Source organism: Gasterosteus aculeatus, chromosome 17, assembly GCF_964276395.1.
Source record: "Gasterosteus aculeatus chromosome 17, fGasAcu3.hap1.1, whole genome shotgun sequence".
NCBI lineage: Eukaryota > Metazoa > Chordata > Actinopteri > Perciformes > Gasterosteidae > Gasterosteus > Gasterosteus aculeatus.
Window position 1 is genome coordinate 15,730,197 of NC_135705.1, and position 24,128 is coordinate 15,754,324.

Consider the following 24,128-nt stretch of genomic DNA (forward strand, 5'->3'; position numbering starts at 1 on the left):
CCAGAATGCAGTCTGGTAAACAGACATGGAAGCACCAGGTGAAGACCTCCACAGAGGCTGAGCACTGCACTCGCTCTTTCCCACCGTCTTCTGTCTCCTTCGCCCTGTTCATCCAGTTGATATACACCCGCCTGGTGTCACGTTTACGTCTACAGCACCGAGAGCCTCGGTAAGAGTGAACTTGCCGTCGATCCGTGACGACTGCTAATGACTTCTGCTGTGCTGTCAGGCTCCTGCCAGCTTCCTCGCTAACGCTAGTCATGGCAGGCTACAGGCTTCAGCTAGCAGGCTAATGTAGCCACCACGGCTCCTTGGTAATGTTTGTGCCAGCCACAGACCCTCACTGGATGGACCTCGTTTTCATGACACAACTCATAACAGACCGCGTGTCTCTTTTCCCATGTCGAATCTACGACCAGCGTGTACCTTCTCCTTCCTACGTATTGACAGAAATGTTCATGTAACGTTACGTTAGTGAGGTAACGAGGGAGGTGGGAGCGAGGCTAGCCAGTAAAGCTGTCTGCTCTTGTTGGTCCCTGGTAGCTAATGTCAGCTAGCTTGTACAGTTGTCAACCACAAGGACAAGTTCTCCCATACTGAACAACTGAGTACATAATGTTCTAATGTCTGTCACGGCCTTTGAGCAACTTTATTTTTGGAGCCCAAACGCCTGAAATGTTTGATGTTGCAATGTAGCAAGCTGTTTGGAAGAACAATATTACAGTGTATAACACATTCACACTGATGCCATGGTCACAGCCTGTGTACGTAGAAATGTGCAAGGGATGGCTGCTGATCTTTGAATAGCAATAACAGGGAAGTCATCTTGTAGTTTTGTCATCGTGTAGTTTTGGTTATCGTTGTATGGCTTTGCATTTTGCTTTAGCAAGTCATTTTCTACCTCTGTGAAGACATTACAATTAGTTAAGATATCTACAGAACAACAATCAGAATCTATTTCTTCTATCGCAGTGTTTAAAACGGATAACTGTGGCCCTGGAGAGGTTGGTTAGGGCATGTTCCTACTGGATTAGTTTACTGCATAGAAAATAAAAACTCGACGAGAAAGCCTGGGAGCACGGCGTTACCTTAGTTATAATTCTAACTTCGCCGAATCACTCTTATAAGACAAAACACAGTACCCACAACTGACTTGTCTTCTCTCAATGCTTGTGTTTTGTCTCTCTGTCGGTCTCCAGACTTCCGCTCCAGTGTGTGTGGCGGCTAACGATCACCAAAACTGATGAGGATCGGTTGATTGAGTTCAAATTAACTTCATTTTTTTCTTATTTTGCCAAGGTAAGATATCACAGCTACCTCTATTGAAAATACAAAATATTAATACTATACTAACCGATACTAATTGTGAGTTAAACAAATTTATAGTATTGTTTTCCAGCGAACCCACTACATTCAGATCTTCTTCAGGTTATAAATATTAAAGACAAACAACACAAATATTGTTGGCTTGGTTGTGTATATTAGAAACTAGAGTTCAAAACACATAATGAACATGATGAAATGAGTGTGCTACCCTTGGAGTGTTTGCTTGAACTTCTTTTAATGAAATATTCATTAGTATTCTTTTATCATGGGGCTTTTGTTATGGATTTGCCAGGCAGGAGTTACTCTTATCCCTTGGCCTCTGATTTAAGATCATTAACATTATTTTTAGATATAAATCTCAATGCATAGATAAGTCCCAGCCAGCAGACACAATGTCAGCATTGGCCAAACAAGGGGAAGAACTGGTTTGAAACAGTAGATGGCGTGTTGAGCCATTTTTTAGCCCATGAAATGCCTTTTTTAATGAATTTGGTAGAAATGTCAACATCAAAACCAGTAGTGTTTCATTGCTGTCATACATAATTAAGAGCTCAAAAACTTTTATTGTGCCGCACCTCTCGAATAGAGTATTTCCAGTATGTGATATTTAGCCTCTATTGGCTCCTTTGCACACCACACTACACATTGCGTGACATTACAGTGCTTGCCTAGAAGGGGCTAAAGTGGAAACCCTGATATTTTCAAAGAATTTGAATTTGCAATGCTTACAAACACACACACATTTCTTATTCTAACCCCCCTATATAGTCACTACACTTCATAGAGATGGACTAGTACTAAGACGTACATATTTCACGTGTTGGTCATTAATAACTACCTAAATGGGTAAATTTCACATTACAGCAAATAAATATGTTTAATGCATGCCTCTCAAAAATGTTTAATGTTTTTTTGTAATTGTGGGAAATCTACTTGAGATGTTGCACAGTTGTGTATATAGAGGAGGGGCGACTGTGGGTGAGTGGGGAGCGTGGTCCCAATCAGAGGGTTGGCGGTTTGATCCCAGGCCCGGTTAACCCACATGTCGATGTGTCGTTGGCAAGACACTTATTGCCACCATTTCTCCTGTATCTGTGACTACAGTGTGTGCATGTAAGTTACTGATGGGCAGGTAGCTCCTGACAGCAGTGTACGAATGGGTGAATGATGTCATGTAGTGTTAAAGTGCTTTGAGTGGTCGGAAGACTAGAAAAGTGCTATACAAGTACAGTCCATTTACCTTTAGAGTATCATCTGTTGACACTGTTTTCAAACAGAATGTAACAGTTATTTTAATAAAATGAAATTAACTAGGTTTGTATCTATATTTTAGTGTGTTGTCACTCAACCTATAGCAAAAGCCCCTAGCATCATGCTTGTTATGCCTGCTCATCCAGTTGTTGTATGCATCCATATCACTGTTAAACCAGCACGGTGAAATGAAACTGACGAACCGGGTAACCTGAATGTAATGCGGGTTTAACTCTGCATGCCATTGTCAGATTTTTCTCCGGAGTTCTTGATCCATGTCTTCAGAAACCTTTAAGTGGCATTAACATGTGTCTTGGGTGAACCAATCTCAAGTGGAACCCAACCCCCCCGCCCCCGGCATTAGTTCTTGAGTGACAACTTGTCTTTAGGATCTTTTATTCCTTGCGACACACTTTTCTGTTTCAAAAGACTAAATGCGGTTGTTTTCAACCAGTGAAAGGCAACAATGCACATCCCGTGTCTACTCTGCCGGATATGTAAAGAAGAAGATATCAAAATACATGGACTGGGTTTATATTTTGGGTTTTTTCCAGGCAGACCAACACACCCTTGTGATGTATCGCCATAGGATTTCAAAATGTTCAATCTGCATGGACAAATATGTTCAAATCCCTATACTACCATATTATTCAATATCCCAGAAAATGTATGCCAAAAATACCAGGAAATCCTACAGCATCTGGTCTCATTTCAAAGTATGCAAGCCAGCATGCTTTCACCTTTTTCTGTATAGCATACATCTTTTTCTTGTGGCTTCAGATTTTGATTTTATTTCTTCAAAATTTGAGAGATATATATATATATATATATATATATATATATCAAAATTATTCAACCCCCCATTGCACATTAGGTTTATTGGTAAATATACAATTTCTCAGCTGTTTGCAATAAACAAATTACACAATAATTGTTTAAGTAGTTTAATGAAACTAATATTACAAAGGTTTTATCCAAATACAACACAAAATGCTACTTTTAATGACTTTAATGAATTTACTGCAGTCTCAAAATGATTCAACCCCTTTGTGACAAGCATCTTCAGTACTTAGTAGAGCACCCTTTGAAATGAGTCAACTCCCTGTCAAGGGCTTCATTAGTTCAGGTGTGCTTGAGATAGAACACATAAATACCTGGTCTGGCTAGGGGTTTGTTCAGAGTGATGTTTGATTGCATGTTAGAAATATGCAATCAAAGATCAGAAATAAGTCAAACGAATTGTCCAAAAAGTTCAGAGAAGCAATCATTGCCTTGCACAAACAAGGAAAAGGATACAAAAAGATAGCAAAAGCACTGAATGTCCCTAGAAATACAGTTGAAAGCATAGTTCGCAAGTTGAAGGAACAGTGGCTACACTACCTGTACGTGGCAGAAAGAGGAAGCTATCAGCGGCTGCCACCTGCAGCGTGTGGAGGGCACGATGGATTCAGTCAAATATCAGAAAATCTTAGGAAAAAACGGCATGCCGTCTGTGATGAAGCTGAAACTTGGGCGTCATTGGACCTTCCAACAGGACAATGATCCCAAGCATACCTCAAAGTCCACCAAGGCTTGGTTTCAGAAGAAGAAATGGAAGATTCTAGAGTGGCCATCAAATCGCCTGACTTGAACCCCATCGAAAATCTCAGGTGGGATTTGAAGAAGGCGGTTGTCAAAAGCACACCAAAGAATATTACTGAACTGGAGGCCATTGCCTATGAGGAATGGGCTAAGATTCCTCAGGAACGCTGTCATAAGCTGGTGTCTGGCTATGCATCACGTTTGAAAGGTCATAACAGCAAAAGGGTGCTTTACTAAGTACTGAAGATGCTTGTCATGAAGGGGTTGAATAATTTTGAGACTGCAGTAAATTCATTAAAGTCATTAAAAGTAGCATTTTGTGTTGAATTTGGACAAAACCTTTGTAATATTAGTTTCATTAAACTACTTAAACAATTATTGTGTAATTTGTTTATTGCAAACAGCTGAGAAATTGTATATTTTGCCAATAAACCTAATGTGCAATGGGGGGTTGAATAATTTTGATTGCAACTGAGCTATATATATATATATATATATATATATATATATATATAAATAAATAAATGAACGCCATGAACCTTGCTGATTTATAGCAAGGTTTAGGGCAAACCCAGACCCCCTCTGGAGGGGGTTTGAGTCATCGGCTCTCAATGCATTCTCACGTATTTAGGAGCATTCACACCTGTACTTTGAGCTGTCCACACGTGATCAGCTTCTTAATTGGAATTCCGATATATTGTTTTGGTCCAAAGACAAGTTTCTGAACTATACGCTTATTAGTAACTGGCCAAGGTCATTGTTGCTCAAGGCTCCTTAGGGTGCATGCCAAATGGAAATTAATTGAACTTTTCTGATTATTTGAGATGGAGAAAGAAAGAGTTGCATAGAACAACAATAATTCGCATCTTAATGGGATCATATATCATATAATGGGAAGGATACCAGCAGATGAAGACCGTAAATATGTCTGCCGTTTCAAGTCAAGTAACTTTCTTATTATTATAATTAGTATTTTTATTTTGTATCAGTCTCTAGACTAAATGTTATCTGTTAGAAGGTAGAAAAGGTGGCTCCTTTTCTTGGAAGTCAGCCTTTGTCTGTTTTTGCTTCATTAGGGTCGGTCCCAAACATTGAAAGTGAAAGTGAATACTACTTTGCTGTGGTTAACGCTTACTGTAAACTTCTTTAAAGTTTAGCAGCCATCGGAGAATCCGTACACATACACATTGTAAGCACATAGTTGGATTTGATTTCAATGAACAAAATAACATTTACTAAACAGTCATCCATGAAGATCAAATCAACTGCAAATGTGTTTTGACTATATTCTTGTGTGTGGAGGCTTGCATCATTGTTAATATTTACATGGCAAGATGTCGTTTTACACAGAAACAGGTACATTTATCTATTGATCATCACATCTAAACAAAGTTGTTATACACGTTTGTCCACCAGTGATGATAAAATAATTCAAATAGTTTTGGTTGTGCATTGTGAGTGCCTATGTGTTTTTTTTTTCTAAATGCTATCCTTTCTCAACAGGAAGACGTACATTTTATGTTTTGCCCCACTAAAGTGTCACTGTGTATGTGATATTAAGAAATTAAGTTTAGACTGTAAACAAACATCCATTAATGTACCACCAATCCAGGTTTAAATCATATCCAAATCGGCTATATACAAAGGGCGTATTCGTATGATACTTATTTCTATTTATCATATATGTCTATATAAATCATGCACTATAAATTGCCGTGTATCCCTCCCTTATTACGTACATGTTGTATTTAATAAGTGAGGTATAGATGTAACTCCGAAGCCAAATAGTTGAACATTGCATGTAAAATGAATTTAGCGGGAACCAATACACCCCTTTAGATAAACCGCCGGTTAATACAGTACATCGTATGTCACGTGTGGTATGAGCTTTGCACATGCTGCTTGTCAAGTGTCCACACACACGAGACATTTTCTTTGTCATTTATGATTTCTTATATTCCGAGGGGCGGGTGCGGTGAAACAACACGCGTGTGCCCGTGTCAATCAGCGGAGAAGTCCTCCTATCCTACCGAGCGCCACCAATGCTGACTCTCGTGTTGTTACATTGTAGCGGAAAGAATGTCGGAAAGGGCCGAGGATGACGTCAGGGGGGAGCTGCGCCGAGCGGCCAGGCAGCAGCTGAAGCAGCAGCAGCAGCAGCAGATCCAGCGGGGAGAAGGCTCCACAGCAATGGCGACCGTTGCGGAGCGGAGATCCTTGCCTAGTCCAGAAATCATGCTGGGACAGCCTTGGAGCAACTGGGTCGACGCCGCCAAACTCAACGGCAACGACGGTGAGTTCCGCCGCGTCCCGAATGTGCGCGAGGAAGCGAGGTAGCGCGCGACAGTTGCCAGTCTTTTTTTTTTTTTTTTGGCCGATTGCAAGCAGTTTTGGGTGGAATACGGAGAAACGCTACTGGTAGCAACAGCAACGGCAAGTGCAACTATTTATTTGTCTGTGTGTGATCGCCTCGTTTTCAGGTGGCGAATCGGAGGAAAGTTTGAAAGACTTGGGGAAAAATCGTGAAGCCATGCGTTTGTGCAGAGAAGGTGAGTGTTTTTTTTCTCTCTAGGGCCAAAGGTGTATTTTGGTTCTGGAGGTTTGCACACATGCACATGGATTCAAACACTTAACACGCGTCGTGTTCACTGTAAATCGTACGCATCATGAATCGACTCGACAACCGGATACAATAAGTGGAATGTGTCTGTTACTAGTCGTGTGGTAGTTAACATTTATATCTGTCCCTTCAATAACTTAGCGGCTAAGTTATACTTATAGCCCCAAACATAGTGATGGCAAATTCATATAGAATGCGTTTAATAGATTGTTTACCCACTTTAGTGCCTTTTTAGATAAGAAATCATCGGCATTTCACAATACTCATAACAACAGAAACGTTGGTTACTATTAAGAAGTTCAAGGTAGTCTTTCTTTTTGAAAGTTAGTAACAATCGTACGGTTTCTCAAATCGAGAACCCTGATGGAAATGTCTTGTTAAAACAGCATTTTATGCTCTTCGCCATGGCTGTATTTGAATGGTATGAAGTTAAGATAGTGCTCGCTCCCATTTCACCATCTTTACTAAAGGCTCAATTTAAGATAACTTTTCTTTTGGCTCACTTGCACACAATCCAGCATTTTCACGTAACTTTCTAAATTTATTCAGACCGGGTAAGTGTAAACTTTTGAAGGCCTGCCATCATTGTGGATAAATGAAGCAACTACCAGACTGCTTTGATATTCAAATAATAGTCTTGATATGCCCCTGCCCGTAACTGTAATCTACGGTTATGCCATGATCTTTCTCTTTAGAAGAGAGAAAGTCGTGACAGAATTAGGAGAAAGGACAGCATTGACAAGGGTGATAAAACCCACAATATCACAAGCCGTCATTATCTGGCAGTTTAGCATTACCTGGTATTTGTCCTGTCATCAGGCCGGGATTTAGAACTACAAAGGTCAAGTACTACAACAATAAAGAGGCGTGTTGTTTTAATTATAAATCAGGAAAATGCAGTATTTTCCAGGTTTTTCAAGCCCTCAGACATTAGGATGAGCAAGTTGACAGAATAAGTTCTGGTTCATTTCATTTATGAATGCAGAACAAACGTTGGTACTACAGTGATTGTAGTTTGAAGCCTAGATCAATAAAGTTTAATGAGAGGTTTCATGCTTTGCTAATGTGGTGTATTACTTCTACGGCTACTTCTAATCACTTTGTGGAAGGGATTTTTACCTATTGCTCAAGGACACACGGTGTATCAAATGTGACCTTGTTGTTAGTAGACAGTCATAGCAGCTCCCCGTACACCAAGATTAACATGCATCCTTTTCTTTGAGCCATATTTCAGAACTAAGTATAGAGGGGAAAATAGATTTGTCCTCAGTTTTCTGTTCTGAAATTGTTTTTGGGTGTACAATTTGGCAGCGAAAAACGGCATTCAACACCACCGTCAATTCTACATCCAACAGCAAATTACTGTGATTAATTCTCACTTAATTTGACAGTTTTCAGACTTTTGGTGACTCCTTCTATAAAACACCTTTGGGCACTGATTTGCACATCAATTTATAGGGACCCATTGATGCTGACTAATAACATACAGAAGCGAGCCTCTGTCCTAAGCTTTGTCTCAATGAGGATCGACCACAAGGAAGGAGACAACACTTCATTTGGTAACATACTTAAGTCGTCAGCGTGTCTAGATTTCCTTTTGCGTTGCTGTATAGGATCTGGTTAACTGCAGGCTGACTGACAGGCCACTTATGTCTAACGTTGCCTTTGCCTTGATCAACAATGTAAGCTGTGACCATTGCGCAATGTGAATGACACACGTTCTAGAGGCTCCCAATGGCGAGAAAACCCAAGTGTTCATATTATTTTCTTAATATTTCATACAAAATAGTGTGAAAAGGGTGGATGATTATTTGTTTGTCCGGGTCAAGAGGAGCATTTTCAGAAGAAATCAGAGAGACTTTATGTTCTGATCAAATGGGACAGTGTGAAGTGATTTAACGTGCAAGTGGCTTGAAACATGTGTCTGTCATGTAACAGCACCTTATTTAACAAGGGCTGATCAACACATGCTGCCCTTGATTCATACATGTTATTTAGTGTGTGTGTGTGTGTGTGTGTGTGTGTGTGTGTTGGAGTATTACAATTGGATGACTACACCTCTCCGCCATGACTCACCACCAGATTCCTCCCGCGGTTTAACCGCCATTCTAACGCACACAGATGATTAACGCATCGTGAAACAACCGATGTATAGAAATGAATGACCAAATCCACTCATCTTCTGCTTCCTTTTTGTTTTTTAAGAATATCTACACGTTTTACAGTAGCACCGTCACAGTCGGGGAAGCTGGGAAATGTAGTGCCAGTGTCCGCCACAGGTCAGATTCAGCCAGTGTGTGTTCAGCTCAGAGGCAGCCAGAGCTGCTGCTATTCCACCTTGATCATTCATCACTGCCACGGAGGAGGATGCTGAGATTAACTGGACCCTCGTTCTCTTCCTCTGTCTCCTGCTCACTGGCTCTCTCTCTCTCTCCTCCTCGTCTCACTCTCGCTTTGTCTTACCGACGACTCGGCCTGCTTCTCTGCTCTGATTCTCTCTGTTTCTTTCTCCATGCTCCTTTATTTTGGCTTTGTTTGGCCGTTTTGTCTCCTTCACGGTGACTTCCTATCTCTCTTTTCCTCTCTACCTTTTCATCTCCTACTTACAGAGAAGAAAATGGAGATTGAGAACTGGGCAGACACCGTGGCGTTGGACCACTTTTTAAGTCAGGCCGTTGCGACGGTACAGTTCAGTTGGTGCAAGTGCGTTGAATGCAGAGTCGGGGAGGCGATACAACCAGGCCGCTTTTCATAGTCGACCGACCTGTTTGGAGAACGCTGCAAGTAAACAACTGCATCAGTTTGGGAACGAGTTCTGTTTGACCTCGCTATTGATCCAGCTAGGAAATGCGGTCAGCCTCCCGGACGCCACAGTTGTTGGTCGGTTTCAACGAGATCCAGAAGACGTTTTGAACCGAGCTCTGATGGAGATTAAATGGGAGGGGAGTGATTGAGCAAGTATGTGTGCTCTCTCATTCCAATTTAAAGTTGGAGAATGACTCATTGAGAGGGTTAGATTAATACAGACACGTCCAACCAAAAAGTTACACAGAACTCATGCCAGCTTCCAACTTACGCAAGGTGCAACCAGTGAGTGCTGCCCTGAGCGTCGCATTTCTGCACTTGTGCTCTTTGAATAGTATTCCAACCCTGGCGTGTGCACATCAGCAGTGGGCCTCCTAACTCGAGCTCTGTATCCTTAAATGTCTTTGTTCGTTAAAGTGAAGACGCTTGTCTTTGTTCCTTGGCCGACACCAGCCCGCCGTGAAGTCCTGTTGCTCCACGGCCGTTGAAGGAGACACTTAGCTGAGTGGCTTCACACAATTGACATGCATCAAGTAGCATCAGGCTTGTCAACTCATCCACATGACAATGCCACTGGCCTCAATAAGAGGGTATACCGCCTCTTTTTCCGGGCTTTGCTTAGTGGCCCTCATCTCTTCTAGACTCCTAGTGATGTTTGGAGAACCCTTGACAGCCCTGGTGGAGTACATATTGAAGGGGGGGGGTGGTCTTCTGCTCATCTCATCAGAACGCCTCAGGCTAATCTCTTAATTAGCCTCCTCAATTAGGTGGTTTCTGGTCCTGTGCGCCACGCTACATATTAATCACATTCTGAAGAGGGGTGGCACTCCCCCTCCACCCCCCGTTTGCCGGCCGGCGAGGTGTGATTTTAACACATTTTAAAATTGCTTAAAGTTACTAGTTACTCAGTAGATCAACAACACAGAGAGCAAAAGGGGAACAACGGCCAAATGATCCACGCGCCAACCTCTGTACATTAGGTTTGCGTTGTGTTTGTGCCATTAATTCTTTGGGGGGGAGGGGGGTAACCTTTGGATTTCTGCCTCAGCCCTGTTCCTTTTCATGGACTTTTATTGGGGGGACGTTTCCCTTGAGGAGTGGAGTTCTTGGTTTTTGGTCAGTATTTACGTGTGCAGAGTGCGGCAGTTTGCATCGAGTGACCACTTTCGTTTTTTAATTTTAATTATTTGTATGGTTATATATGTTTTCATATGTTACTTGTGCAACGCAATGATGTGTAAATGTGTTCTGTCTGGGGCGTCACTAAGTTTCCTCCTTGATGTTTTTCTATTAAACTGAACCCACCGTATCTTGAGCTTTTACACTGTTGTGACAACACGTCTGTGAATGTAGGTCAATTTTCTTTGCCCCTCCTTGACTCGTTCTCCTGTCTTGTTTCTGATTGTTCCCCTGTGTACAGACATGCCCATCTTCGGCCAATACCCCGCACAGGACGACTTTTACCTGGTGATGTGCAACCACTGCGGCCAGGTGGTCAAGCCCCAGGCCTTCCAAGCACACTATGGTAAGGGTCATGCACATGTGCACGCTTGCATGAATATGCGTGCATACACTCAGAGTCACACCATGTACATTGAGCTAACGTCCACACAGAGCTAGTGAATGTGGACGGTAGAGGCATTAGATCATTGAAGAAGGAAGTGTAAAGAAAGTCTTTATCTGCAGGTGCGACTTCAAGGCTGGTGGTGATATTTCACACATGAACATACTCGGTGGTATCGTTTCTCCCTCGACCTTTGTGTTTCCTCACTACTTTTCCTTCTCGGCACAGTAACCCGAGATCGAGCGCCACAGACTTGGATTTATTTATTTAACTCACCGTCTAGGTTGTGTGTGTTTACAATTCCCCTGTTAATTTTTGATGCGGCTGTCGCTGTCTTTGCCGTAATGTACTTATTTAAAAAACATGTACAGCCCGGATAAGATTTCTACTTCCGTTCATTGTGTGTGTGTGTGTGTGTGTGTGTGTGTGTGTTATGCTGGATCTTTGAATAAAGGGATGAATTATAGATCTGTAAATAGCGTTACTGCATCACTGGATCTCTTTAAACTTCAGTGTTAACGGCAAGTTCACAAACGCCCACAGATGCAATAAATAAGCTGTCTGTTCACTCACAGGCTCATTTTCCTCAAACGCTGCGTATTAGAGCGGCATCTACCATGTCCTGCCATGCAAAGCTTTGTTTTGACGTTAGAAAGTATATTATTCTCTGTAATGAAAGACAATTAAGACACTATTTGTTAAAGCCTGTTCATATGAGAAATCTGACGGCTTATTAGTGCCAGCCTTCTGTCCCGTCAGTATCTTCTGACTCACACATCTTTTTAATTGTTGGGCCTTTTGTCCCAAATGTTTGTTGGGTTTTGTTCCCGTCAGTGGTGTGCATTCCACATGAATTGTGACAGCAGTTACAGTTGTCAACGTCCGCCACACGGGGGGGGTGTAAAGGTACACAGCTTCCAATGGAACTGTGCTCTAACACTGCTGAACATTACGGACCGATACAAACATGCCTGTAGGCCAGACTATTACTTATGACTATTACAGTATAATCTAGATTTCTGAATGAAACATTCCACTGCTTTACAGTGCCTATAAAGTAAGATATTACTGCCAAAATCCCAGAAGGTTGCTGCCATACAACTTTTAACAGGCTGATGTTATGAATGCAGGCGGTTCTCAGGCCGGTAGATTGATGAATCTCTAATCATTGATCACTAATTGATCAACACTTGTGTACTACTGTATTACCATATAGCTGGACTAACTTTAAAGCAGGGAATCTCTTGTTTGTGGGTATGTATTTTGCATATCTCAACAGCCATTGCAACAAAGGTCTTTGCTTGACTTTTTATCCTCTAATACAACGTCCACTCCAAGTGAAAGAGAGACATCACCAGCACAATCGTTTGAGGTGGAGCTTTCAGTTCAATGGCGCGGGATGGTTTTAGTGAACAGTAGCAGGGCAGATGTACTGCTGACAGCCAAAGGAAGCGCAGAGTCGAGTGTGAAGTTGTTGTTGTTGTATGAGCTGAGGGTTTGTTTTTTCTCGAGAAAAGCTGCCAGCAGGATTGTTAAAGGCCAAGCAATCAGCCCATACTGAACTGTCATGTATACGACCAGCACTGTTGTAGTAATTATACAAGCCTCTAAATGAGCAGCGGATGGAAACTCCTTTCATTTCTGTTCAAGTCGGAGTTGCAACTAATGACTATTTTCATTCTCGAAGTAATTTGACTTTTCATTTCAAGTGCATTGCCAATTTCATCAAATAGTAGAAAGGGCAGTTTTCTAGATTCTAATGTGGGGTTTTCAGATGTTGAGTTATAAAACAAGAAGAAAAGTAAATCTTGATAATCTATTTTTGTTGTTTTCTTTTGATGATCAGTCATTTTCTTTCAAGTGACTCATTGTTTCAGCCCCACTCAGGAACGGTCTTAATAGAAGTAAAACCCTGTAGCCATGATGCTGTACGGGGCCATGCAGAGTAGGACTTTCCCCTGCTGGGGTTTTCCTCCTGCACTCCTCCCTCCGATGTCCTTATAGGAAGACCTCGTGTGGCGTGAACACGGGGCGAAGGGCCTGATCGCTGCACCATTGAGATGGTGTCAATAGGATTTTAGCATGCGTCTTTGAGCCCATCTGTCTCCCGTTAGGTGTTTGTGCCTCTCTGCTGAGGCTGATCCCAGCAGGGAGGGGTGGGGGGGGCTCACCACAGAACAAGAACCTCAAAGCTCCGCTGCGGTTTTACGCGTTCACACGAACCAGAGGAACAAAGACTCGTCTCCTTACAGCGCTGCTCACATAACCTTAATGTTTTTGTCATTGTGACGAGATGAACCGGTTTGTTGTTAACCAGAGGCCGGCTCAGCGGCTGCGACGTGGTGCTTGTTGAGATGGTAGCAAGGCCTTCAGACAGCCAGCGGCTCCCCTTAGCATGGAATCACTGGCTCCTCCTACTCCTGTGTTTGCTGCTGCTGTTTTCTACACGTTGTTACTTACTCTTTCATTCTGCCGTTGGTGATGTTGCTCTTTTCTTATCCGCCCTCAGAACCTAAACGCTTTTGCTGGTTTAAAGACTTAACGCGTGCTCAGTGTTAACGTAGCAAAAGATGTCTTTTAAAACGGTAGCAGGTTGGACATGCTTTGTGCACAGTGCACTGAGGGTGTCACGCTGTGGTTTCCTAGCGTGCGTTTGTGCGCTGCTGACAATGGCTGGGACGGCACAAGACAGCGGGGGAAGGAGGGAATGAAAGGGAGGCTGCTCACTATATATCTGGAGTGTGTCGTGAATGGGTCTGTAGAGACAGGCCCTTAGATAAGGAGAGGGAATTCTTCAGGGCTTTTTTTTTCCTGCCTGAAAAAGGGGGGAAATTGGCGATGCAGTTTGAAGGTGTGTGTTTTGGTGGCCGAGGGGAGTGGCAGCTCCGTGCCCGTGCATGTGTGTAAGCGATCGATCGCCGTGTTTCTGCAGCAACAAGCTTGTTCGCAGACAACCTGCTGAGCTTCCACTTAAGGCCCGGTTCCCTGATCCTTCATGGAGTTAGCCCCGTCAAAGCTTAGCTAACCGGGCCACAACTCTTCCCGTTAGCTCGCCGCTGTCACCGGTTATTTCCACGTAAGCCTGTTTGTGCTCCTGAAGCTGTGTCCTCTTTTGTTCTCTCTTGACAAGATCAGGGTCAAGTTAACCTTCAGTGGCCTTTTTCACAACATCCCTTCAGGTGATCTCTCTCTCTCTCTCTCTCTCTCTCTCTCTCTCTCTCTGTCTCTGTGTGTGTGTGTTTTTATAGAGATTGAGCACTATGAAGTTTAACACTGGAGGGAACAACAGTTCATTGCTCTTAGTTGACCTTGTACAGTGTGAAGGTGCCTCCTTATCACTTTCGCCTGCTGGCAAACAGAACGTTTCTTAGGTGGCTTTGTGGTGGTGTATTTTACCAACGGGGTAACGAACCCCAGACCCACGTCTTGCTGAAACCAAAAAAACGATACTCTTCTTCTAAACTCCTCCCTGGTCAGTGCTCTTAAACGCTGTAGTAGTGTGGCGGTGAAAGGGTGCGAACGTAGCACAAGATATGCGTTTTAGAATGGAAACGTAGCACTGCATGTAGCCTAAGAAGACACAAGTGGATGCAGGCCTATGATGTGAGGCATCGGTATAAAGGACAGCATAACTGGGTGATCCTGACGCCGAGCACGTCCACTTGTGCAGCCAGCATTTAGTCCGAACGTCAGTTTTGGACCAACTAAGCATTTTGACAGCGTGCTCGCACCTTGTGTTGTGTTGTGGATAAACATGCAAGCGAAAGCTATGCAGCTTCATGTTGGCTCACAGCAGCTCTCTAACGCACAGCTTACATTAACTTGCCATGCATGTTGGCATGTTTGTTTCCCCCTCTGGTCGCCATGGTCTCCAGAGTTTGACATGTTTCCCATCTCTCTCCACTTATGGTCAGAGCGGCAGGAGTGTGTGTCTGGCTGTAGAACTCCTGGGGGGTCGGTAGTCGGTTAGGGAGCCACTGCCTGGCCTGCCTGGATTTACCGGTTACAAGTGGTAACAGTAACTTCTGAATATAAAAATATTCAATGCATTTTTCTTTGGTTTCAGTGTGACAGTAAAATAAGTCTCTTTCTGTTGTGGTGCTGTAGTGACAATGTCAATAAAGTTATTTTGAGTGAGGGATTTTCATTGTTGTATGCACTAAAAATAGGGAGCGCCTCCTTTTGAAAACCCAAACCCTGATTATTGTGGGTGCATTTGCAACACACCAACATTCAATCATTTTTGGAAACAATGGTGGACTTCAATTGTTTAAGAGAAAAAATATATTTAGTTTTGGATGCAAGCACTTAGTAATGAAAATCGCTTTCCTTTCATCTATTTTTGTCTTTTTATCCACGTCTCAGTATCACTCTAACCTTTTTCTGCTGTCACACTGCCTTTCATCAGTTTGAGGTTGTTAGAAGCCGAGTCTGAAATAGAAACATCCAACAGGTCAAGAACTTAATTTCCTTCCCGAGTTGGCATGAATTACAAATGCTGCCTGTCGAGGTAACGTGCTCCTTGTTTCCTGGCTTACGGCCCATTTATTGCCACATCTACACCGGCACATTATTCGGTTCATAGTGCCAAAGCTTTTGTGACGCATCATTCTTATCATCTAATCGGGTTAAATATTGTGTTTTAATGCCAACCCTCTTTGTACTGTCGCTCCAGAGAGAAGACACAGTTCGGCCATCAAGCCAGCCTCCACCTCCCCCTTCCCCGTGGCGGGCAGGAACAGAGCCACCGGCAGCGGGCTCGGTCCTGGGCCTGTAGCTGGACTGGCAAGCGGAGGCGCCCTTAGCCGATCTTCCACCGCTGGATCTTCAGCATCCTCCTCCTCCAATCCCCATCTCCCCAAACCAGCCAAAGAGCTGCCAGGCTTTCAGCGAAGAACTCCCTTTGCACCCTTCAGGACACCCCAGCAGGACAAGATGTAAGCTCCTCCGTAACATTTGAAGTAGTGTATTTACCTGTTTGTGCAATTTGCAGGTTATACAGCAAGATTTTAATCAGGTTTATGCCATCGATTCCTCATTTCCCTGCTAATATAACAACTGTTGCCTTCAATATTTACTCCGCTGTAATTTGTTAACTCTGTGTCATTTGTGTCACAGTCTTTGATACGGTTGAATGTTCCTTCTTATCTAACACGCTGCAACATGGTGCCATTATTGTCAAAATCTCTTATTTGGTCTGGGATCAGTCAGAGAAAAGTCATATATTTTTACAAAATATCTTTTTACCGCCAGAGTCTTTGATTACGGATGGATCATATAGATTTGTTTTTGTCCTCCCAGCCCCCTCCATACGTACACATCTGTCTCTTTCCACGCATTTCTCACTGCCTCCATGTTTCTAACTCTCAGCTTCCTGCTTGCTGCGCTCTTCATCTCTGTAACCTTCTCTTCCAGCCTTACTCCGGCTGTCAAGGTGGAGAAGATGCATCTAAGGGTGGACTCGTCAGCTAGGCTGGTGCAGGCCCCATCTGCCCCAGCCACCACCTCATCCCCCTCTACATCCTCCTCTAGCACCACTGTGAGCTCCAACACTACCACCATCCCCCCCTCCTCATCCTCAGCCCTTAAACCAGGCCTTAACTGTCCCTCCATACCAAAGCCTCCATTACTGGCCCCGGGTCCGATTGCCAACGGCAAAGGCCACCTGTCAGTCCTCTCAGACAAGAAGCAGGACAGCAGTGCCAGTAGCAGACGCCACCTAAACAAGAAATTAACAGGTAAGTTTGAGGGTAAATTAAGTTAAACTAATATTTTTATGTGCTTTCAATGTGGGTATTGTTATGTCTGATTCATCAATACTCTTTTTTTTATTTTTGTACTATAAAATATTATTGTGTTAGATTCTTGATATCTCACAAGGTCTTTTTAAATGAAATCCAATTGTAAGATGATGGTGGGTTATCAATTTCGATGATGACAAAAGAACACAACAAACATCTAGAGTATATAGCACATTCTACTCACGAGATATCAGTATATCTACTACGCTTGACTCATTTAAGATGTATATTTTAAATAAAACAACTTACAAATAAGTTATTAGAGCAGTTAATTTGTATGGGAGTAACATTTTTCTCCTCCCTCCCTCCTCTCCTGTGCCTTCAGAACGGGAGTTCAATGCAGATATGCACTGTGGCGTTGTGGATATGACCGCACGAAAACCATGCACAAGATCCCTCACATGCAAGGTAAGCAGTCTCTGCTTCGTCACAGCAAAGTCCCTTTTATACAGTCAGAGGAGCTCAGACTACAGATACAAAGTATTACTCAAAAAGTTACCAGTATCACTATTGCAATCTTTAATAACTTAGCACTGGGGCTCGTTCAAACCTGTGTTTTGGTACATGTCCCTACTGTGTGTTCAGTGTACGATAATGAAGAAAACATGTCAGCCAGTGCTATAGTTTGGTTGTTGTGTTTTAGACTAATTTCAGCAAATGCATTGTTCTCTATACATCTATACGTTCTCTAACCCATCATTGGACTGAAACCCAAACAGACCCACCACCCAAACAATAGCCCTGACCTTTTGACCTTTCTAATGTCCAACCAGACACATTCCTTAAGCCAGCGGAGGGCGGTGCCAGGGCGGAGGAAGCGCTTTGACACATTGCTGGCAGAGCACAAGAACAGAACAAGGGAGCGGGAGAAGGAGAGAGACCTCCACCAACCCCATTCCCAGCAAAACACCTCTCTCAGGGACCCACACCCCTCCTCCCACCCCACCGCTGCCCATGACGCCCAAAAGGTTGCTCATGGCAACGGCCCTGCCCCAGACGCCACTAAGCCTTTGCCGCTCTGCAAGTCCAAATTTCTCACCCCTGGTCTTCCACGGTATGTCCTGCAGCACATCTGTTCTTCTATTTCGTTTGGTGTTTTGTGTTTTTACGTGTTGCGTGCAGCCCCACGAACCAGTCTCCATCTCACAGTAGCCCTTTTTGGACAATTCTCTCTGATCAGTTGAAAATAATCGGCCACTCTTTCTGTCCATCAGACTAACCAGCAGTCACGGAGGTGGTACCCCCGGAGATCCTGCAGTAGTCCACGAGTCCCCGCACCACGCCCATACTACCCCCGATGGGTTTTCCCGCCCCTCCAGTGATGAGGGAGAGAACGAGGAGCGGGAGGACAGCTCTGACAAACTGGACTGTCACTATTCAGGTTATCACCCTCGGCCGGCAGCTGTAAGTGCACCCTACCGTGACCCTTCTCCAACTAGCCATGCCACAACCTATTTGTAAAGCAGGAATGTAGATCCTTAACACATGAACACGTATCACGCATACTATTTTGCTTTTTGCGATTAATAATGTAGTGATAGTTGTTTCCCACTCTCTGTTCCCAGTACTGTTCATTTAGAAGTCGACTGTTTGGGAGAGGTTGCTACTCCTTCGACAGGCGGTGGGACAAAGTGCGATGTGCCCTAACCACAATGACGGACAAACACGTCAACTCTCAGATGTGGAAGTAAGTTGGTCCAGATTGAATTAGTTGAATTAGAGCACTTAATAACCAGCATGCTTGTCTTTTACGGTCTGCATTCTTGACTTATTCGCAATCATAACCATTTATTGCCAAGTATATTTCACACACTAGGTCTTTTTTGTTGAGATATGCAAACGATAAAAGGAAATAGACAAATAACACCTGCAAAAAACTAGAATAAAGCGACCTGTGTATTAGATATTAAATATGAAATAATGAGCAAAGAAGGTCTGCAAAAACTGTCCTTGGAGTGCAGGATGCGGGAGACAGTCAGTGGGGAAACTGGGCTGTGTTGATGAGGCCAACTGCTGACTGGAAAGAGCTGTTTTTGTGGCGAGTGGTCTCCTCCTGCCAGAGGGATCAAAGTACCGAATGACCCATTTTGTTCTTTGTTGCAGGAAAATCCCCTTGGCCTTGGAGAACTCCTCCTCCGTTGCACCTTCCCACAGGACAAGCACAAATTCCCACGGTAGCACTCCTTCTTCAGGCTTCCTGGGCCCCCCTGCCACCTTGCCCCAAACTCCTTATAGCCAATCGTACGAGGGCAAGTCCGTGCTCTCATATGGGACCACCTTAAATGCCCGCAGCTCTCCACAGGGCGGGGCTGAGCACCCGGCCTACGGCATTACGCAGGCCCGACAAGTGTCTTCGTCGCCGCAGATGCCTTCAGCCCCCTTGTCCGCCTCCTCCTCCTCCTCTTCAGCTCCCTCCCTAGCCTCAGGCCGAGCACTGAAGTCCCGTTCCTCCAGCAGCAACACTACCAAGTCGTCGTCGTCGTCGTCCTACAGGCCCAAGGAGATCTCCTCTGGCTCCTCTACACCCTTCATCCCCAACTCCATTGGTGGGGGCGGCAGTGGAGCCGGCAGTAACAGTAGCAACACAAGCTTCAGCTCGGGGAAGAAGAGGAAGAACAACTCTATTCTGTCTTCATCCCACGGCCCCTCTGAATCCTCCTCTTCTAACGCCATCTACTCTTCCTCCTCCTCTTTCAAGAAGAACTGTGCGAATGTCGGCAGCTCAGGGAGCACCTACCACCATGGCTCATTAGGTCCTTCATCCTCATTATCTTCCTCCCACAGCGGAGTCCACAGCGTGGGGCTCAACTGTGGTCCCACTGTGCGGACTAACTCGCTCAGCCTCAAGGCCGAGCCCACTGGAGGTTCGGCGGGCGGCTCCTCGGGGCCTCCAGCGCGTGGTCCTCCCTCGGGCAGCCCTGCAGAATCCATCAAGCGCATGAGCGTAGTGATGAACAGCAGTGACTCCACGCTGTCCCTGGGGCCCTTTGTCCACCACCAGTCCTTGTCCTCATCTGACCACCACACCAACTTCAGCCACCACTCCGCCGATGGGCGTCTGGAGGGCAAGAAGCGCAAGAGCTCCCCTGCCTCCAGCGGTATTAATAGTGGTGGGGCAGGGGGGGTGGGACCTGGACCCGGGAGACCCAAAGTGGCCAAGTCACCGGCCATTAACAACATCCATGGGAAGCATGGGCGAAGTATACCAGGGACGCCAGGTTTACCAAACAACTCCCATTTACATCAGGTGGGTGTTTTTGCTGTGTGTCTCAACTCTGCTTGATGTAGTTTTCATCCTTTGAAAAACAAATGTGATTATGCGCACCCCCCCCCCCCGTGCCTGATCAGGGCCAAAAGTCTGAATTTCGAAAAGTGGAAAAATAAAGATTTGGAACTATATTTATATATTGAAAATATACGATTCGAATTTGAAAACGTAAAATCTGCAACCCAGAAATAAAATTCCGCAAAGGAATAGAGCAAATTCCGCAAATATCAAAAAATGAAGTGAAAATATATTCAAAAATTTAAAGAAATGAATCAAAACTATATTCAACCCCAAAATGCTTTTCGTCCACTCATTTTTATTTTGAAAACATTGTTGTGTTTTTCAATGTTCAAGACCAAAACCAAATGATCAAAACTTTGACCTTTAGGTGAAATTGACCAACTTGTCCCAAGTGACCCCATCCATCCCAGCAAACTCTCATCCAGCAGTTCTTCCATTCGTCTGCCTGAAAAACCCAGATTGATTTACTATCCATATTCTGAGAGACAAATCCGCATCCACTTCAGCATTTGCTATGACACATTCAAACCACACCTAAGCTTACATGGACGCTTAACGTGTATTTGTCTGTTGAACTGACGTTTATCCCACAAACATCAACAGCAAATGGAAAGTCATATTTACAGTTGCTTAAAGAACTAAATAATGTACGTGCAACAACATTGTAAGATATTGGGACTTTGAAGATGTGGGGAAAAAAAGACCAATATTGATTTTTATTTATTTTTTCCCCCCCAGCCAAAGGCTCGTCCCTGACAGTGGTGTGCAGCTGTGTAAGGAACCGACGGACAGGAGCGGTCCGAAGCAGTCCGCACACTGCTCTGGACTTCACAAGGCCTTCTAAAATCAAACCCACATTACTCTCAGCTTCCCACAATCCTCAGGGTGGAGATGATCCGGACTGCCCAGTGAAGTCGATGTGGTCCTTACTATTTCTCCCAAAGCCATGTTTGTGTGTGTGTGTGTGTGTGTGTTTGGGAAGGGGTGCAGTGGCACTGTATGCGTAGCGTGGAGCGCCAGGGGTCTGATAAGCGAGCCAAGGACCCCCCCCCCCCCCCCCCCCCCCCACGTGTTGTCCCAGTCTTCTGAGAGGTCTTCCTGTCTTGAAGTAGGACAACAATAGCAGCGGTCTCTTGAACTGCTGATTGGCTTCAGGTTAAGGGCTGCTGGGACGATGACACTGAGCACACAGGGAGACAACAAGCCGATCTCTTCCGTGTCTGTCAGAGTGTGCGAATGCGCGTGCCTGTGAGAGAATGTTTCTCATGTCCGATTCTGCTGGACTACTGGAATTCCCAACTTAATTACACCCCCAGCGCCTGATCTCAGAAGCCTTGGAACGAGAGCAGCAGCAGCAAACTGTTACTTGCGAAACCTTAAACAACATACAATCACCTTGTTGTTTCACTTCACATTAGTTTGACTCTCTGGCGACATGTTTGAGTAGCTTGGAGTTCCACGCCAGCAGCCTGAGAGGAGCCCGTAGGGACGATCTGGTCAATTCTTTTATTACCCAGAATAATTATGCAAGTGTTACCTTTTTATGATTTCTTATGAGCTTTTTACACTGAACTACAAAGAGTCTTTGTGGATGTGGTAAAGACAGCTGTGCTTTCAAATGTGAAAAGGACGCCCCATGTGCCCATTGGCTTAAATCTTTTGTCAGAGAGATAACTTCACCTTGAGGACGCCTGTTAAGTTTTCCTTGTTCAAAACGAATGGCCACAGTAGACCTACCCCCAACTGTGAACAAAACTAAAGAACTACTTCCGCGTCACAAAGCTAGCCAAAAGCCGCTAACGGCTTTGCCAACTGCTTCTTTTTCTTTTTTCTTTCTCCTAAACGGAAAGGTGGGCAGTCTTGCTCATGAAGCTTTCATGGTGCGTTGCCTGTGTGGATATGAAGAAGATCTGTGCAAACCTTGATGTTATTGCCATAACTTACCTACTTTTGCCCATTCGGCTGCATGGAATCCACAGCTGTTGTTGGGGGGAGGGGGGGGGGCAGATGTGAACTGTAATGTTACTTTTCCTACATAGGAAATCAGGTATGGTACGTCTTAACTGGAGCAAACTTTATGCACGTCGCCTGTCTTCTGTGGGTTTGATTAGCCCGCCCGTGTGTAACCACCACTAGCCGAGCGACACTATGGTGGTGTCTGTGGAGAAAGGGTTTGTCGCGGCAGAACGGGACAACCAGGCATTATGCTCTATTCCTTTGTCAAAATGGAGTCTTAAATCAGGCAATACTTGTCTGGATGTTTGCTTATTTCCAGCGGCTGCGTGGGTTTAATGGTGCGAGATTCATGGAGATGGCTTCACCGGACATGAACGCTTTTGGCAACACCTGTTCATGTAACCTCCAGTGATGTCATCGTGGAAAAGTAGAGGACAATTTTTTTTGTAGCCTAATGTATCAAGCAAGTATTGGAGTATCCCTATTTGAGAATAAATATTTTGTTAAATAGTACATATTGAAATATGTATTTTTGCACAGGCTTTTTTTGTACACGCAGAATTTTTGGTACAACTTTTTTTTTTTTTAAATAATGAAAGAAAAAAATTATTTATTTAGGACAAGTCGGAGAACTTGATTATTTGAAGTGGTTCACTGCCAGGTCTATAGAATGCAATATGCCTATATGTAGAAGCTGAAGCATCTCATGAATCATGTACGGAGGAGATCCTTAGAGTATCCGAGCTGACGTGTTGCCATGTGTCTGTATGACAGGATACCTTCATTCACTTCTCAAGGTGTCAATCACATGTGCTTTCACAAGATATTTTTGCGTTGCCTCTAAATCAACAAAAAAGTCAGTGTATGACCCAACTAGCCTGTGGTTCTGAAGGCTTGAAGCTGTCCAACCAGTTTCAATTAACCTTTCAGTCGAACACTCTGTAGACCTTAAACACATTTCACGATTGAAATACTTGCGTTCTTTTATGAAGGCTGAAAGGACTCATTCAAGGAAGGGGAACAAACAAACAGTCCGACTGCTTGCGTCATCGTTGCCAAACAAGTCATTTCAATCACCGCTTTTAAAGAAATAGTTTGCAGCTTTTAAATGAAATTAAGAAAGTGCCTGAATTTGTTTCACCCTGACTGTTTTGATGACAGTGTGCTTTGGGTTGTTTTACCTTACTTGAATGTTGGAAGCATTTAGGCGTTTGCTTTTAAATCTGCCTATGAACCCTAAATATGGTAAAACCGGAGATTGTCAGCCGCCCAGTATGAAACACTTGTGTTGTGTTGTTGTTGTTGGTGGAGGTTTTTTTGGGGAGGTGGAGAGGAAAGGGTCAAAACTTTTCCAGACAAGACGTGGAGATTTCGGTAGCCTCATTATGCGTGGCTTAAGTCCTCTCTGGTTTACTGCGATTTTTTACCTAAAAAATCTTCAATCAAGTGTTTTGTTTACCCTCAAACTCCACTGACAGACATTTTGACATAGTTTCCGGGAGATGGAAACCTCACGAGGTTGTGTTGCTTTTTTTAAATAGCTCCCTAGACTTGGAATGTGAATGTGAGAGAGAATACAGCTCGTGTTTGGGAGGAAACAATAAATCCACCATTCATACTATATAAAAGCGTGTATAGATTTTCTTTTTTAATTTTTTTTTTTTTTTGTATACATTATCAAAATCATTTTCAGCTGGACTTATGTATTGGCTGCTATGTAATTCATGAACAAAACATAGGTTAGAATTAATATTTAAAGAAAAAAGATTGTATAGTATATTTGTTTTGTAACAAGTTTCTGTAAATAAAATAATTTATACTGCTATTTATATGAAATGACGTGTCTGCCTCATTCCTAAAAAATAGATTAGAATTACTGACTCGTTGCAGTTTACATCATCCGTGTCTGTACAGAACATTGTTGCTTTATGTGTT

The 24,128-nt window shown here is 43.8% G+C and overlaps 1 protein-coding gene across 1 annotated transcript; it reads left to right on the plus strand.

Annotated features, from left to right (window-relative positions):
* On the plus strand, positions 1-24,029 carry atxn7 (ataxin 7). Its single transcript, XM_040202924.2, has 13 exons — positions 1-169; positions 1,200-1,299; positions 6,230-6,451; positions 6,639-6,707; positions 11,004-11,108; positions 15,823-16,084; positions 16,563-16,885; positions 17,274-17,356; positions 17,722-18,002; positions 18,163-18,352; positions 18,514-18,635; positions 19,052-20,195; positions 20,976-24,029. The coding sequence occupies exons 3-13, from the start codon at positions 6,238-6,240 to the stop codon at positions 20,991-20,993; spliced, it is 2,811 nt and encodes a 936-aa protein (XP_040058858.2). The 5' UTR covers positions 1-169; positions 1,200-1,299; positions 6,230-6,237; the 3' UTR covers positions 20,994-24,029.
* The last annotated feature ends 99 nt before the right edge of the window (positions 24,030-24,128 follow it).

Bases quoted from the DNA above. Each gene is read 5' to 3' on its own strand.
- atxn7 (XM_040202924.2), top strand. From the start codon at position 6,238: ATGTCGGAAAGGGCCGAGGATGACGTCAGGGGGGAGCTGCGCCGAGCG. The intron at 6,708-11,003 runs GTGAGTGTTTTT...CCCTGTGTACAG, and splicing joins CATGCGTTTGTGCAGAGAAG to ACATGCCCATCTTCGGCCAA. The intron at 18,636-19,051 runs GTAAGTTGGTCC...TCTTTGTTGCAG, and splicing joins GTCAACTCTCAGATGTGGAA to GAAAATCCCCTTGGCCTTGG.